The sequence below is a fragment of the Staurois parvus genome, unplaced genomic scaffold (assembly GCF_062004578.1).
Source record: "Staurois parvus isolate SC_StPar_1 unplaced genomic scaffold, SC_StPar_1.0 ptg000020l, whole genome shotgun sequence".
Lineage (NCBI taxonomy): Eukaryota > Metazoa > Chordata > Amphibia > Anura > Ranidae > Staurois > Staurois parvus.
Window position 1 is genome coordinate 13,780,048 of NW_028317816.1, and position 18,417 is coordinate 13,798,464.

An 18,417-nucleotide genomic window follows, 5' to 3' on the forward strand; every position below is an offset into this window, starting at 1 on the left:
GTCATCAGGACAAGACTTCCCAGTATACTGGCATAGCTAGGAGATATTGGCCTCAATAAACACTGAACCTGTATAATGTTCTTTTAATTTCCAGTTTACCACAGGAATTTAAACAGAGTTTATCTATGGTGGGGTAATAGAGAAGTGGCCATCGGTTATACTGCCGCTTCCTGAATGCCCATTTTTTTAGCCAAAGGGGGATTTTCTACCAAAATACTGTCCCGTAAACATGAATGAAGCCTATTTTTACTGCCACCCCTCACCTCTTCCCAGGCTGCCGGTGTAAACAAGGCTTTAGTGGATTAAGCCTAATGAGTGCTTCTTGTGCATGTCAACACTATACTGCAAAAACCTATAAGCAATAAATTTGTCAAGCAAAGTAAAGGAATAAACACAGATAAAATCTGATAAAGTGGCATTTTGCTCTGCAGTTCTAAACAAAAATCAGAGCTAGGTTTACTTTTACCAAACTATATTTCTCAAAACTTCATGTTTAAAGAATCAGTCAAAATAGTGGCAAAACAGCCAGATATACAAGCTGGAATCTTTCCTGTTCCCAGGATCTTCTAAAATTGTGAAAGACACGTGTGTAGTTCGCAAACACAAAAATAGAAGCATTTCAGCATTTTACATTGCTAGTGTTCCCACCAGCTCAGCCTGACCCATGATCGTTATAGAACAAGAGCTTTGCATAGCTGCCAAGAGATTTGGCTGGAAGAAAACATGACCACTAACAGCTGCAATTATCAGCCAGCTAGACAAAAGGCTTCACCCAAGGACACAAACATGTTAAAAAGACAACTATTTACCCTTTCCTAACCAAAGAAGCATATATTGCACAGTGAAAAATTGGCCTGTAGTTTGATGAGCTATGGCCATGTTCAGCACTTTAACAGCTAAAGTCTTTTGCAGTGTATGTGTCGTTTTGCCAGCTGCGACTGCCAGCAAGCCTATGACGACTGAGGGCCAATTCACACTATATGCGGTGACACCACACTGCCCCCTAGCACAGCCGGCAATGCAGAGCGCCCAGAGTAGTGAATCACTGTGGCTGCTCTGCGTTGTGTGAATTCACCCTGAATGACCTGAGAATTGTTGAGCCTCTTTAGATATTACCTTTTTTTTTGAGTCTTTAAATAATATACAGTATATAGTGCTTTGACAATCTTTTTCCATATATTAAAATGGGTGTAAAGGTTCAAGGTTTTTTACCTTCATGCATTCTATGCATGAAGATAAGAAACCTTCTTTGTGCAGCAGCCCCCCCCTAATCCTTACCGGAGTACCATCTCGATCCAGCGATGTGCACAAGAGCAGTGTCTATCCCTACTCGAATGGCTGAGCCACTGGCTCCTGCTACTGTCAATCCCAGCCAGGGAGCCTATGAGGAGGCGGGGGGCATGGCTAAGCTGCATCTGTGTGTTAATGGACACACAGAGCAGCAGCTTGGGACCAAGCCTGTTCAGGTGCCCCCATAGCAAGCTGCTTGCTATGGGGGCACTTGGCAGGAGGGAGGGGCCAGGAGCACTGGTGGGAGAACCGAGAAGAGGAGAATCGGGGCTGCTCTGTGCATAACCAATGCAGAGAGCAGGTAAGTATGACATGTTTGATATTAAAATTTTAAGTCTGCCTTTACAATCACTTTAAGTATTTGCATAATAAATATTTTATGTGTGTAATTGAAAGTGTAAAAAAGAAAAACAAAGAGAAAATAAACAGACCCAAGACCATTATAGTTCCCCTATTTTCTTACATCATGCTAACTGAAAATGCTGGCTGCCTGGTTGTCATGCTTGTCTTGACCCAGAACAAGTAGGCAGTTTGGAAGGTCTGCCTTCACTTGCTATGGGTGAGTGAATCAGAAAGGAAGTCAAAAGATCAGAATGACAGTTACAGCTTGCATTTTCACTAGGTAAGATCACTTATCGCTCAGAAGTTTCCAGTAACAAAAACCTTTGGTACATTTAGAAAGCAGGATATGATTTTCAAACAGTGACTAAGAAAATCCAAATCAACAATTTAACCTAATAGCACAGAAGCAGAAAACTTCTAGCAACTATGATTACATGTTTACTCAGAGTGCACCAAGCTAATGAACAGCACAGTTTAAGCAGGAACAGACCAGGGAAAGCCCCCATACTCTAACAGGAACTATTTCTCCTAGTTCAGACCTGATTAGATAGAACACAGAAAGAAGAATGGAAACACAATGTTAAACTGTTACAAGTGCAGCTGAAGGAAAAAGTTGATGATAAAAATAATAGATTCTGAAAAAGTGAAGAGACAGTTGGATATATAGTCTGTGTTTCTCTTTAGCCAACTCATTAACCTGCCCTTGCCCTGATGCTAGCAGGAAAGGGAGAAGCTCAATGGTTCTGAAGAGAGAAACAGACTTGCCATACATGAAGTATAACATTTTCTGCATTTTATAAAACTGCATTAGGGTAATTGTATACGGCCATTGCAATGAGTACTTAGTGGTGGTCCTAAAATTCATAGAAAACTTTTGAAGGTTTCTGAACACATCAAAAGAGAATAATACCAGGAATGGATCCCTGAAAAGAAATGAGTAGCAGCCCCAGATGAGATTAATTAATGGAACATCCCATCATACCCCTGTCACCATGGACCTTTCCATCATAGTTTTTGATCAATTCTTCTATAAAAGTCCCATCTTGGTCCAGCACCTCATCTCCCATGTAAGGAATGTTATGTAGCACAGTCTCATCTTCTACCTAGAATAGAGAAAAGTTGCAAAACCGATTTTAAATCTGCTGTTTGAATTCAGTGCAAGTACATGCAACATAGCAATTATCTACTGAACTTGAACTTTGAAGGAAGTTAATAGAAGATCACAGGCCCCAGCATTAGTCAATCTTAAACTGGTCTGACAGTGTGTATGTCAGAGGGCACTAATCTTGCAATAATGTACTTTACACAGGGATATGTTTAAAGGTTAACATGGGAAGCTGCACAACCACAAATGTATTCAAAAGCTTACATGAGCTCAATTTATTTTCCTTGTACCTAATGTGAACACGTAAGGAAATGCACTGGACTTGCTCTATAAATCCATTCCACAAAAATGGGCTGCTCTTTTTATTTACTTTTTTATTTCAGATTTTCAATAGTGCTAACATTACAAGATTACATAAAATAATTAACTTACAGTTAGAATACATCAATAACTGGATATTTTTGTTACTCACAGCAAAATCCCTTTCAAAGTTTATTGATGGGACACAGCTCTTCCTTATTCTTGACTGTAGGGTTATAGCGCCACCATCAGAAGTAGGACACGAAGTAGAAAAAAAAGAACACAGCACCACCTATGGGCAGCCGTAACTGGTAGACAACCCCCTTTCTGCTATAAGTACCTCAGTTCATCACAAATCAGTACAAGGTAAAACCACAATAGAGGGGCAGGTGCTGTGGTTGTCAATGAACTCAAAAAAAAGGATTTTACGTTATGTAACGGAAAAAAAAAAACCTGTTTCTCTTACGTTCACTGAGGGACACAGCTCTTCCTTATCCTTGACCTTGGTGACGCCGCAAAGCAGTACTTCATTGAGGGGTGGATAATCAGAGCAAAAACATTGAACAACATCTGAGAACTCCACCAGAGAGGGACAAGAGAACTCAAACGGCCGCCTGCAAGATCTTGCAGCTGAAACACATCAAAAGATGCCAAAACATCAACTATGTAAAACTTGGCAAAGATGTGCACAGACAACCAGGCAGCCGCCTTGCAAACCTGAGACACAAACGCCTGATGTCAGGAAGCCCAAGAGGAACTAATCGACCTGGAGGAGTACACCTAACAGGGAGCAGGGGAGGCCTGACACTTAATAGCATAGGCCTGAACCACCATCTGCCTGGTCCATCAAACACTAACGGTAAAGGAAGCCGCCAAGCCATTACGTGGGCCGTCTGCTATCACAAAAAGAGAGTCCGACCTCAACCGGCACTATCTGACTGGATCCTGTCTTGGAGTCCACGGAGAAAGTCAATCCAGAGAACCAGACTGATCGCCCGTAGCTCCAGGATATTGGTAGGTCCTTAGCCACACCAAAAGAGCCAGGTTAAGATAGAGGGGATACCTTCCCAGTGACAGAACACCTCTCAGCCAGAGCCAGGGTGCTGTTCACCTGGGGGACACTGTGAGCAACCAGCCCAGAGCTGATTGGTCATATGTGCTCCCCATAAGGAATGCTCAAAAGGTTGCCCATTGTCCACGCCGGTCTGTCACAGCTAACCCCATGCATAGCTAAAGATCTGCATGCGCTCGCTGGCCAGGCTGGGGTGACTACTGGATTAAGATTGTCCACCCTGTCGCCCAGCCAGCTGGTGACTGAAGATTCTTTACAGGAAAAAAAAAAAACTATGAAACCACAGGTTCCAGATGGGAGCTAGGTCCTTATTCCTAAGACTAAGCAGAAAAAAAAACAAAAAAAACTGAGCTGCCTATAGCAGATAGGGGGTTGACTACCAGTTAAGACTGTCCATAGGCGGTGTGGTGTTCTTTTTTTCTGCCTAGTTTCCTACTCCTGAAAATGCCACTATAACCCTAATGTCAAGAATGAGGAAGAGCTGTGTCCATCAATGTACAAAAGAAATTATATTTTATAATCTGTAGACAAACAATCACAGAACATTCCCAGCACATAAGAGGTTATTACCCAAGTCTCAAAGTCTCTCTTAATAAATAATTTATGTGTACTTAATAAAGGTGTCACTGAATTACAAAGCCATTGGGATTCCAGACATACATCACCAGTTAAAGGATAGGTTCACCATTTAACAAAAAATAATAAATGCACATTTTCTTGCAAGTTATTTTTTGTTGCAGGAGCCTGTTTGGCATTGCACCAGCGATCAGTAGATCACTGAAGTCATGCAGGTCTCCTGCAGACCTTTCAGTATATCTGCTTTCCCATACAAGATGTAGGAGCAAGCACATATACTCATAGGAAGAATCAATAAACTACCACAGAGCTCACCGAGAACTACAATCTGACAGTCGCTAAGGCTATCAGACCTTGTAGTGTTCTTATTCACTGAATACTGTGAAGGAGTGACTTGGCCGGGCGGGCGGAGCCTGGTGCTTTCATAAAATGTTACACCCTGAATATGGGTGTAACAGGCTACAAAAGGTGAACTTATCCTTTAAAGAACTGTCAATGTATAAGCAATCCAGAATTACTTACCATAAAATTCTGTTGAAGGGGAGACCAGGAGTACATGATAGGCACAGAGGCTACAGCGTTGAGGGTTTTCAGTGGGATAACTTGTTTAGGGAAGTCAAGATCACTAGTCACAGAACACTAAAAAAAAAAAAAAAGAAAAAAAAAAGGAAATTGATAAACATCCTGAACATGTTAACTTTGAACTCCAGCCACGACTGTTTTGTTTGGTCTCAGGAACAGTGGGGTAGGATTAGTACCCCTTTGTCAAATTTTCTAAAGGTGTAACCATACCTAAAGAAACTTTCCCTCTCTTCCTACATCTATGGAAAGGGAAATCTACCCAACCAAGAAGCAATAAAAACATCTTTTCAAGTAGGCTGCAAGAAAAACCATGATGAGTTGTATTTTTTCCCATCTATCCACCAAAAAAAATGCTTTTAAAAGCAATTAGAAAGCAGTAAGGATTAGACGCGTACTAAGACCACATTAGCACACATTGCAGTAATACAAAATTATCAGTACAGGTCTTCATATCAGCTGTATTAAAATGTCTGAATTCTGCCATTAAGAGACAATGATGAATGAAATCTAAACTCCAGATGAATAGCTAAATATACAGATGAAATATATACAGTATTTGGAAGCAGTTTTCAAAAGATTAGAATTTTTCTCCACCCAATTCTAAAATTTACACATATCTGCCAAACCACACATCCATGTTCGGCAGGGAGGACAGGGGCAGAGACACATGGGGCTCTGATTTTTCTCTGTTGCAGCTCAGTAGCACTTCAGACCTCTTCCTCACCACAACCCTGTGACTGGACAGAATAACGTAGTGCAATGGCTCCTTGTACTGATCAACCCCCCCCCCCCCCACCCTTCTAAGCTCTGCATGGACTGCAAGAGGCTGGTACCAAGTCAAAATTAGGTACTTACACTGCTTGATCCATTTAACTGCTTGCGCTTGATCACATATCAAATACATGATCCAGCTGTTCCGGGAAGGGGGTGTACATGTGCCGCCCCGGCTGTGCTGTGATTAGTCACAGCATAAGCCGATCAGCAGGCCCTGGCCAATGATTGATGGATGGGACCCTCTGATCAACAAAGAAGACAGGGCATAGATCTGTGATTGTAAACAACACAGACTTCGTCCTGACAGCAGGGATGAGCTGGCTTTTGTTTCCCTGAAAAACAGGGAACAAAAATTGACACACAGTGAATGCACCAAGCACTGTTAGGCACACAGTTAATCCTTTGCTACCCAGTGTCAGTGTACATTATTAGCACTAATCACTGTATTAGTGATACTGGTTCCAACAGTGTCAAAAGTGTCAGGTAGTGTCAGACTGCCCGCCATACTATCACAGTCCTGCTTTAAGTCGCTGATCACCGACGTAACACACGCACGCACGCACACACACACACACGCTGTTGCGCACAGAAGTCGCCAACTATCTGCAGAGTCAATAGCTAAAGACCTCCAAACTTTGTGTGGCCTTCAGATTAGCTAAACAACAGTGCGTAGTGAGCTTCATGGAATGGGTTTCCATGGCCGAGCAGCTGCATCCAAGCCTTACCTTACCTCTTGCAATGCAAAGCGTCGGATGCAGTGGTGTAAAGTACGCCGTTAGTGGACTCTAGAGCAGTGGAGACGTGATCTCGGGAGTGACAAATCATGCTTTTCTGTCTGACAATCCAATGGACGTGTCTGGGTTTGGCAGTTTCCAAGAGAACGGTACTTGCCTGACTACATTGTGCTAAATTGTAAAGTTTGGTGGAGGAGGATTAGTTCCAGTGAAAGGAACTCTTAAGGTGTCAGCATAGCAAAACATTTTAGACAATTTCATGCTCCCAACTTTGTGGGAACAGTTTGGGGATGGCCCCTTCCTGTTGCAATATGACTATGCAACAGTGCACAAAGCAAAGTCCATAAAGACATGGATGAGCATGTTTGAGCTGGACGAACTTGACTGGCCTGCAGAGTTCTGACCTCAACCAGATAGAACATCTTAATGATTAATTAGAGCGGAGACTGCGAGCCAGGCCTTCTCAACAGACATCAGTGCCTGACCTCACAAATGCGCTTCTGGAGGAATGGTCAAACATTCTCATAGACTAAATAAATAAATATATATATATATATATATACACATATATATATATATATATATATATATATATATAGCCATCTTTTAACTCTGGACGGTTAGTCCACGCTGTTGTACCTGCTATTTTTATACATTACACTTGGATACCAGTTATTTCTGCAATAAATACTCCAAACTACTACACTATGGGTATGTCTTTGCCTTGACTCCCCTGGGGAGTACTAATTTACAGCTATCCAACAACTGACCACCAGAGAGGGGAACTGTGGAAAACCCTGATCCATCATCTTAAAGTCCCAGGATCCATCCATCCTAAGAGGAAGTTTACTGTACTCCTGTCCTGCCCAGGGATGACCATTAGATGACATCAGTATTTAATACAAAACGCGCATTACTTTGTGCGTTCTGGTGAGTGCGCATTTCGTATACACCTGTTTGCACAATCACCGTCTCCAGGAAGATATATGATTCATGGGCACTTATAGTCACCTTACGAACTTTTATATGTCTTTTTAAATACACAATTGTGATTTTGTGAAATATTTTATAGCTTTACGGTTGTTTCTTTATACCTTTTTGATATGATTTTTATAATTTTAGCGCTGCACACCACTGTTCATGTTGAACTTCCAATGACCAGTATGAGAGAGTGAGAGCGAAAACACCAAATTTAACACACCTGCTCCCCATACATACCTGAGACCTCGTAGCACTAACGAGTCACATGACACCGGGGAGGGAAAATGGCTAATTGGGCCCAATTTGGACATTTTCACTTAGGAGTGTACTCACTTTTGCTGCCAGCGGTTTAGACATTAATGACTGTGTGTTGAGTTATTTTGAGGGCACAGCAAATTTACACTGTTAAACAAGCTGTACACTCACTACTTTACATTGTAGCAAAGTGTCACTTCTTCAGTGTTGTCACATGAAAAGATACAATAAAATATTAAAATATGTACAAAAATGTGAGGGGTGTACGCACTTCTGTGAGATACTGTGTGCGTATGTGTGTATCTATCGATCTATAGATAGATAGATAGATATACACACATTCAATATATGTACCATAGTTTGTAGATGCTATAATTTTCACACAAACCAATCAATATACACTTATTGGGATTTTTTTTTTACCAAAAATATGTAGCAGAATACATTTTGGCCAAAATTTATGAAGAAATTTGATTTTTTTTTTTTTAAAATCATTATTTATACAGAACAGCGGGTGTCCTCAAATTTCATAGACAATTATGTTCAAACGTCAAATGCATCACAAATCAACATGTCAGAATATAATTAAAAAACATAGGTCATGACTCTGTAGACACAGGGTCCCCTTAGAGGACCGGACCATTGTGGGAGACCACCTTACATAAAGTCGATGGAGTGGGACACTGCTGCAGGAAAAGAGATAGAGGTGGAAAAGGAAAAGACAAAGAAAAAAAAGGGAGTGGTTAATGGGAGGAGAGGTGCTGTGTATGGAGCACTCATTACCAGGATGAGGTTCCAGTAGAACTCATCGTGAGAAGAGACTTCCATTCCTCAGAATATATGAACATGTTCCATAGCCTCCAAGTTTGTGTTGGTGCGATAGCAAAAGGTCTTCCATTTGGTTCAAATCCTCCACTTTATGAAGCCAGAGCCCCCCAGATGGGGGCTGTGTGTCTCTGCATCTAAAGGGGTGCAGGCCTTGGCAGCATTTAAAAAAAGTGTAGGACTGATCGTTTGTATGTTTTGGACCGTATAGTGGTGACATGTAAAAGAAAAAAGCCTGGATCATCAGGGACTGGATAATCTGTGAATTTTTGCACAATACGACGGACCTCTTTCTAATAGTGTGCAAGCCTATGACAGGACAAACACATGTAGGAGAAATCCCTCCTCTTGATAACGCCAACATTTATTCGAGATAGTTGGGGAGAACTTGTATAAATTTGTAGAGGTTTTGTACTAATGGGTCAGAATTTTTGAAATTATTCTCTTGAATTCTTGTACAGAGGGAGGATTTTAAAGTAAATCTGATCATATTTTTTTGGGAGTCTGTGAATGTTCTAAAAAAAGGTCGATCTCCCATTTCACAAGATATGGTGGACAGAAGTCTTTTGGAGTTTGGAGAGTGCGTGGGGGAATGTGCCCATATCAGAACAGTATTCCTCCAGTGTAGTTAAAGTGGAGTTCCACTCAAAAGCAGAAGCTTCGCTTATTTGACTCCTCCCCCCCACTGCCATATTTGGCACCTTTTGGGGCGGGAGGGGAAGAGAGCAGATACCTGACAGGTACCTGCTCCCACTTCTGGCTCAGTTCGCCAAGGAGAAGTGAGCCGGACGTTCGGCCCCCTCCTTCCTCCCACAGTCTCCTGAGAACCTTCACATGTCTCAGAAGACTGCTGGACCAATGAGAATGCGCAGCACGACTAGCACACGCACAGTGGGCACCCGATTGTGAAGCTGCAAGCTGTCACAGCCTAGTGCCCACAGTTGTGATGTCGGCACCGGGGAGAAAAGAGGCAGAGAAGGGATGCCGCAGGTGAGCACATTGCTGGACCCTGGGACAGGTAAGTGTTTATTAAAAGTCAGCGGCTACAGTTTTTGTAGCCGCTGACTTTTGATAAACACAGTGACTGGAATGCTGCTTTAAAGAGCGTCGATAACCCTTTGTAGGGGGAAGTGAACAGAGAAAGTGATGGAGCTGGAGAGCCCTCCAGGAATTCAATTGACATACACCTACCAGACACAAAAGAGTGTGTATAGAAGGCCAAGAGCTATTCACCAGAAAATTAGAGACTTGAAAATTAAGTGTAGAAAGGTCCCAAAGGAGCCATTTAATAAGCCCAGTTCAAAGTTCGGGTTACTCAGGATTGGATGAAATTTGATTCTTTTATTGGATATGTTTTATAGCAGAAAGTAAAAAGGGTTTTCTTTCAAAATGTTCAGTCTTTTTTCATTTATAGAATGAAAAAAACAAAACAAAAAAAAACTAAAAAAAAAAAAACAGTGGTGATCAAAATACCCCCAAAAGAAAGCTTGGTTTGTGTGAAAACAAATTCTATATATTCTATTGTATTTGGGTACAGTGCTGCATGACCGCGCAATTGTCAGTTAAAATAACGCAGTGCCAAATAGCAAAAAAATGGCCTGGTCATGAAGGGGGTAAATTCTTCCAGAGGGCAAGTGGTTACGAGTGCATTAATAAATACAGAGCTTCATAAATAAATATATTTATATATGTCCCTCAAAATTTCCACTCGCCTGCTAATATTTGGAGATTGGAAATAACGTGGGGGCAAGCAGGGCCTGGACTAGGGTTGGGTTGGAGGGGCGGCAGTTACAAGCAACAATCTCCCTGTATGGCTTTCAATGAAGCAGCTGAAAGCAGCTAGAGTAAAAGGATGAGATGTGGCTTCAAGCTGCTTCATTGAAAGCTATACAGGGAGATTGGTGCTTGTAACTGCTCCTACCGCTGCACCGATCACCCTCGACCATCCATCGGAATTCCCTTTCTTTCTAGGCCCCCCTGTGTGCTCCTCAGTGCCAAACCCCTCCCCTCCATCCTCTGCACCAATAGGAGAGATGCTGGATCTGATCCACCTCCCTCTATGCCCGCCTCGCCGCAGTCCATGCAGCTTCACAGAAGGGGATGTGTGGGCGGGATACAGAGCAGCTGGCAGCTCTGTGATGCTTCTAACTGAGCCAGCGAGCCGGTAACCATCCACGAAAGTCCGAACTTCCTTCATTCCCTCCCTTTCTCCCGTTCCTGCCCATGTGTCACACCACTGACCTCCGCACTGTGCGTCATTATGTTTCCCCATTGATGTCAAGCACTTATTTTCCTTTTAGGTTTACATTGCTTCATGGTAATATTGTTAAAGTTGATGTTATTAATATTTATTTTTGTACCTTTATTCTGCATAAAACATTTAACATATAAGGGCATGTTTAGGGGCAGGCCAGGGTAGGAGTTGCGAGGGGCAATTGTTGGCGAGTAACTGTTAAGGTAGCTCAGGACTTGATAGATATATATATATATATATATATATATATATATATATATATATATATACACACACACACACACACACACACACACACAGTGGGGATCGAAAGTTTGGGCACCCCAGCTAAAAATTTGTATTAATGTGCATAAAGAAGCCAAGGAAAGATGGAAAAATCTCCAAAAGGCATCAAATTACAGATTAAACATTTTTATAATATGTCAACAAAAGTTAGATTTTATTTCCATCATTTACACTTTCAAAATAACAGAAAACAAAAAAATGGCGTCTGCAAAAGTTTGGGCACCCTGCAAAGTTAATATCTTGTACTGCCCCCTTTGGCAAGTATCACAGCTTGTAAACGCTTTTTGTAGCCAGCCAAGAGTCTTTCAATTCTTGTTTGAGGTATCTTTGCCCATTCTTCCTTACAAAAGTCTTTCAGTTCTTTGAGATTTCTGGGCTGTCTGTCACGCACTGCTCTTTTAAGGTCTATCCATAGATTTTCAATTATGTTGAGGTCAAGAGATTGTGAAGGCCATGGGAAAACCTTCAGTTTACACCTCTTGATGTAATCAACCATGGATTTCGAGGTGTGCTTAGGATCATTATCCATTTGTAGAAGCCATCCTCTCTTTAACTTCAGCTTTTTCACAGATGGCATCAAGTTACCATCCAAAATTTGCTGAAATTTTATTGAATCCATTTTTCCTTCTACTCGTGAGATGTTCCCTGTGCCACTGGCTGCAACACAACCCCAAAGCATGATTGATCCAACCCCATGCTTAACAGTTGGACAGAGGTTCTTTTCAATAAATTCTGTGCCCCTTCTTCTCCAAATGTACCTTTGCTCATTCCGGCCAAAAAGTTCAATTTTAACCTCATCGGTCCACAGAACTTGTTTCCAAAATGCATCAGGCTTGTCTATATGTTCATTTGCAAAGTTCAAATGATGATTTTTGTGGTGAGGACGTAGAAGAGATTTTCTTCTAATGACTCTTCCATGAAGACCATATTTGTACGAGTATCTCTTTATAGTGGAATAGTGTACAACAACTCCAGTGTCTGCCAGATCTTTCTGGAGGGATCGTGCAGTCAAACGTGGGTTTTGAATTGTTTTTCTCACAATCCTGCGAGCTGTTCTGTCTGATATTTTTCTTGGTCTTCCAGATCTTGCTTTAACTTCCACTGTTCCTGATGACTGCCATTTCTTAATTACATTCCGAACATTGGATATTGACATCTGAAAACGCTTTGCTATCTTCTTATAGTCTTCTCCAGCTTTGTGAGCGTCAACTATTTTCAGTTTCAGTTTTCTAGACAACTGCTTAGAAGAACCCATGGTGCTGATTGTTGGGGCAAGGTCAGATGAGTCTGGGCATTTAAAACCTTTGAGCTTGACATCACCTGGTCTTTCCAGACGATGATTGAGAACAATCCATAACACTGGCAGGTCTCAGCTTGGCAAAGGGGGCAGTGCATGCTATAAATTCTGCAGGGTGCCCAAACTTTTGCAGACGCCATTTTTTTGTTTTCTGTTATTTTGAAAGTGTAAATGATGGAAATAAAATCTAACTTTTGTTGACATATTATAAGAATGTCTAATCTGTAATTTGATGCCTTTTGGAGATTTTTCCATCTTTCCTTGGCTTCTTTATGCACATTAATACAAATTTTTAGCTGGGGTGCCCAAACTTTCGATCCCCACTGTATATATATATATCTCTCTACACACACACACACACACACACACACACATGTACATGCACACATAAAGGATAGCAGGTGGCATATATTTATACTATACAGAAAACAGCATAAGTAATTAATGGCATGATCTTTGCTCACTGAAATATGTATGAGCAGCATGTGTTTATGAGGAAGTTCTCTTTATTACACTATCCTCAGACATGAAAAATTAGCTTATTGCAGATTGTATCGACTCCTTAACTACAGGCTTGGTAAGACTTGCCCTTAGAACAAATGTGAAACCGAATGAAATTTTCCAACAAGTGCAGTCACACTATCATTCAACTTTGAAGCCATGGCTTTATCTACTTCAAATCTGTAGTCATCCCCGGCACATACAAGGCATTGTCAGATTAAGGAACAAAGACATCTAACTTTTAAAAATGCCCAACTGGTAAATTTACAATATGAATATGGTAGATCACATAAGCAGAACAATGAAGCATTGCTCAATTTTCATTTTTTGTAATGTTACTGTGTGCGTTTTTACCCAGAATCCCTAACTGTTTGGAATAAAAACACTGCTTAAATCAGCTGTGCATTTTACAATAGCCTCAGGAGAAAAACACTAGCAGAGAAGTCTAAGAAAAGAAAAAGAAATTGAAGTAGTGTAAAGAAGATGTATAAAATCTTACCTGTCCCACACCCATGTCTCAGATTTTTTTTTTTTTTTTTTAAGAGCTATGTTGGTTTAAAGCCTACATGAGTCAGAAATTAAAAAACAAAAATAAGGGGCATTTCTTACAGTCAGTAGGGTGTGGCCCTTGTGCTGCTCTCTCTTCTATTCGCTGAAATATTCTTCCATTGATTTCCCCTCCCCACATTCTTTCTTTGTGACAGGGGATGATAAAGCTGACAGAGTTGTGACAGGCACTCATCAAGAGTGCCTGACGATGCCTGCCCTTTCCACCCAGTTCCAGCATTTATAGAAGTCGTACTATAGCTTCTATGAATGAAAAAGGATCTATAAATGGGAGGACAGGCCAAAGACTAAAAGGTGTGCCCCCTCCATTCAGAGATCCTTGTTCTGATTTTTGCTTTTTGACTAAACTTATGCTTTAAGGATCTTCAGCATCAAACACACTTCTTGAGTTTCTAATGCCTGGTTTCTTTCTGTAAACTGTGATTCCACTCTCTGGGCCACACATCACTAAAGAACACAGTAGAGAACCAGCATCAGACATTCCCAGAAGGGTGTTGGTTATTGAGGATTCATAAGGTGATATTAAACACTTTCCGCAACTGATTTAATCACCAAGTATGCACTTTTTTTTAATTTCTTGACTATGTTCCATGTTAATGTTAAGCTGGTGCCATGATCACTGCCACAGGTTTCCTGTTTCAGGGTGACTCTTTTTTATTGCAGTGTCCTGTGGAGTCACTCTTGCATGCAGGGACTAGAATTGTGTGTCCTTACACCATGTAAATCAATAGAAACACAGAGCCCTAGGATGTCAAGGTAGTCCCCTGCCCCTCCCACCTCCTCCAGGGTCTCTTCTCCAATATAAAAGACTGGCTGCCTTGTCTACTGTTAACTCTTTCCTATGAGGGCTGGAAATTCCCACACTGCAGGAAAGGATTTTTTGCATCTATACTGTAATTTTAAAATATGCAATATAACCCAGGATTCTATTTGGACAGTAAATTCATTCAGCATCAACATTCTCCTTCAGTACAACCACCTCTATTACAGCAGATAAGAAAACATGAACTAAATAATTTTTTAAAAACGTCAAAATGACTATTGTGATAAATATCACAATAGGGGGCTAGGTGATATCAGGAGGGCTAAACACAAACCTCTCTTGTTCCTCGAAGAGAGCTGACTGAGGTCATAATGTGCACAGGCTGAATTCTTCTTTGCTTCCATTCTTGGTTTAAAATTTCAGTTCGTTCCAGAATTTTTTGCCGATTTGAATTAAACATACTCTGCAAAACAGAGTGGTTATAAATGAATAAGCAGCTCCAGACAAATAGCATGGATAACAATTTTTATCTTTATAAGCATTACAGATGTTTTAAAACAACTCTAAGCTAAAAATAATGAGCAAGCATAGTTCCAGGCAAAAAGTATGCTAGAAATCAGATCACTGAAAGAAATTATGATTGGTTACGAAGAAAACATTATATCTCACTCTTATTAACCACTTGCCCTCCAGGCATTTTTACCCCCTTTCTGCCCAGGACAATTATTGTCTTTCAACGCTGTTGCACTTTGAATGAAAATTGTGCAGTCATGCAACACTGTGCCCATATTAAGTTTTTATCATTTTTTTCAGACAAATAGAGATTTCTTTTGGTGGTATTTAATCACCACTGTTTTTTGTTTATTGTTTGCAGTATACATGAAAGAGACTGAAAATTTTGGGGGGAAAAAATGCATTTTTCTTAGTTTCTGTTATAAAATTTGGAAAATAAATAATCTTTCTACACAAATTTAGGCCAAAATGTATTCTGCTACATTTCTTTGGTGAAAATATCCCAAATCAGTGTTTGTTATTTAGTTAGTAGGAAAGTTATCGAGTTCACAAATTATGATATATATAGATAAAATAAATAAAAATCGATAAATCCTGATGTACTGACTTATTTCTTGAGGCCCAAAAACACCAGGACAGTACAAATACCCCCCAAATGACCGCTTTTCAGAAAGTAGACAGTCTGCGGTATTTAGCAAGAGGCAATGTTGAGTTTTTTTAAGCTGTCGTATTTTGACATAATTTTGTGTGACTGACCACAGCTGATCACATGCTACAGATGGGCTGTGATTGGCCCAGTCTGTACATGTGACCACTGTGACCAATCACAGCTAGCAGCACAGTTGTAAGCAATGAATGGCATGAAAGGAAGCCATTGTTTACAACTGTCATGTGATTTGCTGTGATTGGTCAAAGCGATTACATGACACTGGCAGCGGGCCAGTGTAGTGATCTGTCATCTGCTGTGACCAGTGGACACAGCAGATGACAGATTGCACTGGACCGCAACACGTGGGGGGAGCGAGGCACGATCCTGTGAGGACATCATATGATGTCCTCCCAGGATTATAGGGATCCCGCTCAGCCGTCATCCTACAATAGGTGGGTAGGAGTTAAATGAGACATGCAAATATCATGCACATACAAAAAATAGCAGATAAACAGAACCCATCAACTTTGCAAAAACTTTTAAATAGCCCCCAATAGGGGACATCATGGAAAACAGCAAGAATTGTAGCAAACTTAACTTAGGAATCACAAACTCAGAGATGCCCCTGTCCCTTAAAACCTGGGCTTCAACAGCCATGCTGGTAAAGTGAGCGACCAACACCCAGGATGGAAAATTGGCACTTGGGACAGAAGATTCTGAAGATCTGCCAGTGCAAGGAGCATCTGCAAGATATCTGACAATATCACAATATCAATATCACAGCACTCTGTACCATATGATTAGCTGTAACCAATCACAGATCACAGGTCATCAACTTAAACCATTCATGACAGTCTAAAGCAAGCATTGTATTGCAAGTGCAATGATCGTTATTGCACCTGCAATATAAAGTTTAATTAAAATAGAAATCCCTTATCACCCCCCAGAGTAGTACAATGTTAATATGGTAACACTGCACTACTCTGATGAAAGTATTTTTTAAATTTAAGAAAAAAAAAAATACAAAAAACTTTTTTTTTTTTTTACACTACTTGCTACCCTGCCTGCCTGCAACGGCTGCCCACTGCCCTCCCCTACCTCTGTCAGTCCAGGGAGAGAAAAGAGAACACCACAAAGCACTACATTTTACACACCCACCCACACACACATTAGATTAGCACATTTAATCCTTTAATCACCCCCTATTAACCCTTGGATCACCCCTGTCACCTAGCCAGTGCCATTAGTACAGTTTCAGTATACAGAATTGGTCACTGATCACTGTGTTACTGCCATTAGCAACATCAGATAGCGTCAGGGTCAGTTAGCATACCTCACAGCCAGGGTCAGTTAGCGTTCGATTGCCCGGACACTATCGCACTCGCGCTATAGGTCGCTGATCACCACCATTACTAGTATAGTGTTTGTATGGATTAATACAGTCATGGCCAAAAATATTGGCATCCCTGCATTCCTCTCAGATAATCCACCACTTCTTCCAGAAAATTGTTGCAATTACAAATGTTTAGGTATTCTCATGTTTATTTAATTTGTTTGTATTGGTACGACACAAAGAAGTGGAGAAATAAAAAGCCAAATCTAACACATTCCACGCAAAACCCCAAAAATGGATTGGACAAAATTTTTGGCACCCTTAATTTAATATTTGATAGCACACCACTTGGAAAAAATGACTGAAATCAATTGCTTCCTGTAACCATCAATGACTTTCTCACACCTCTCTACTGGAATTTTGGACCATTCTTTTGCCAACTGTTCCAGGTCTCTCAGAAGGAAGGGTTCCTTTTCTCAACTGGTGTTTTGAAATCTCTCCACAGGTGCTCTGATCACGAACAGAAATATACTAGTGCCCGCTTAGCATAATGTTCCAAAAACGCAGTGTTAGCAGGATCGCCCCGTTCACTGCCAGTACTAGCATTTAGCCCCTTCTGCTGTTTTTCACAGAAGATTTGTATCACTTGATTGTGGGCCAAAGCAATTTATACGAACAGTACAACGTTGCACACCCAAATTCAGCTCTTGCCAGACAATTCGAATGGAAACCTATCACAGTTTCTGAAATTAAAACTTTTTTGTGTCTAACCCTCAACTAGGGCAATACAAAAAAGAATGAATTGCAGTCATATGGGTCCACAGACCCGATTTATCATATTGCCCATGTTCTCTGTTGCCATGGCCAGGCATAGATATGAGACGATAATGTGCTTCATGCATTTCAATGATAACACTCTCTTGGAAAAAAAAAAAAAAAAAAAGAAAAAAAAAAGAACATTACAAATATGCCCAACAATGTACTGGTATGTCACCGGACTTGTGGTTATACCAGGATGATACCTGCAGCTACAGGCATCATCCTGGTATCGTTATTTTTTAGTGCCATTTTTAAGCATCTGATCACACCAATCTAGGTGTGAACAAATGCTTTAAGGACAGAGGAGACATCTAGAGTCTTATACTCAGAAAAGAGTACCTGTCGCTGCCTATTGCTATCACAAGGGATATTTACATTCCCTGTGATTAAAAGGGGATCAAAAAAAAAAAAAAAGGAAAATGCAGTATGAAGTGTAAAAATAATTAAAACAAAATATCACCCCATCCCCGTGCGCAAAGGTGAACGCAAGCGTTGGTCCCTTGTCGGTATGTAAAAAAAGATTGCACCATGCATGTGAGGTATCACCACGAAATTAGAGCAAGGGCAGTAATTCGAGCAATAGACCTCCTGTGTAAATCT

General features: G+C 40.8%; 1 protein-coding gene across 4 annotated transcripts in view; it reads right to left on the reverse strand.

The window, feature by feature from the left end:
- The window catches only part of EZH2 (enhancer of zeste 2 polycomb repressive complex 2 subunit), a 97,452-nt gene that overhangs the window by 28,532 nt on the left and 50,503 nt on the right, over positions 1 to 18,417 (reverse strand). For all 4 annotated transcript variants that reach the window (XM_089687383.1, XM_089687390.1, XM_089687378.1 and 1 more), the window contains exons 3-5: positions 14,838 to 14,966; positions 5,208 to 5,324; positions 2,615 to 2,735 (exon numbers count right to left, since the gene is read on the reverse strand). In XM_089687383.1, coding sequence (XP_089543509.1) covers positions 2,615 to 2,735; positions 5,208 to 5,324; positions 14,838 to 14,966 — 367 coding nt within the window. The remainder of the gene's footprint in view (positions 1 to 2,614; positions 2,736 to 5,207; positions 5,325 to 14,837; positions 14,967 to 18,417) is intronic.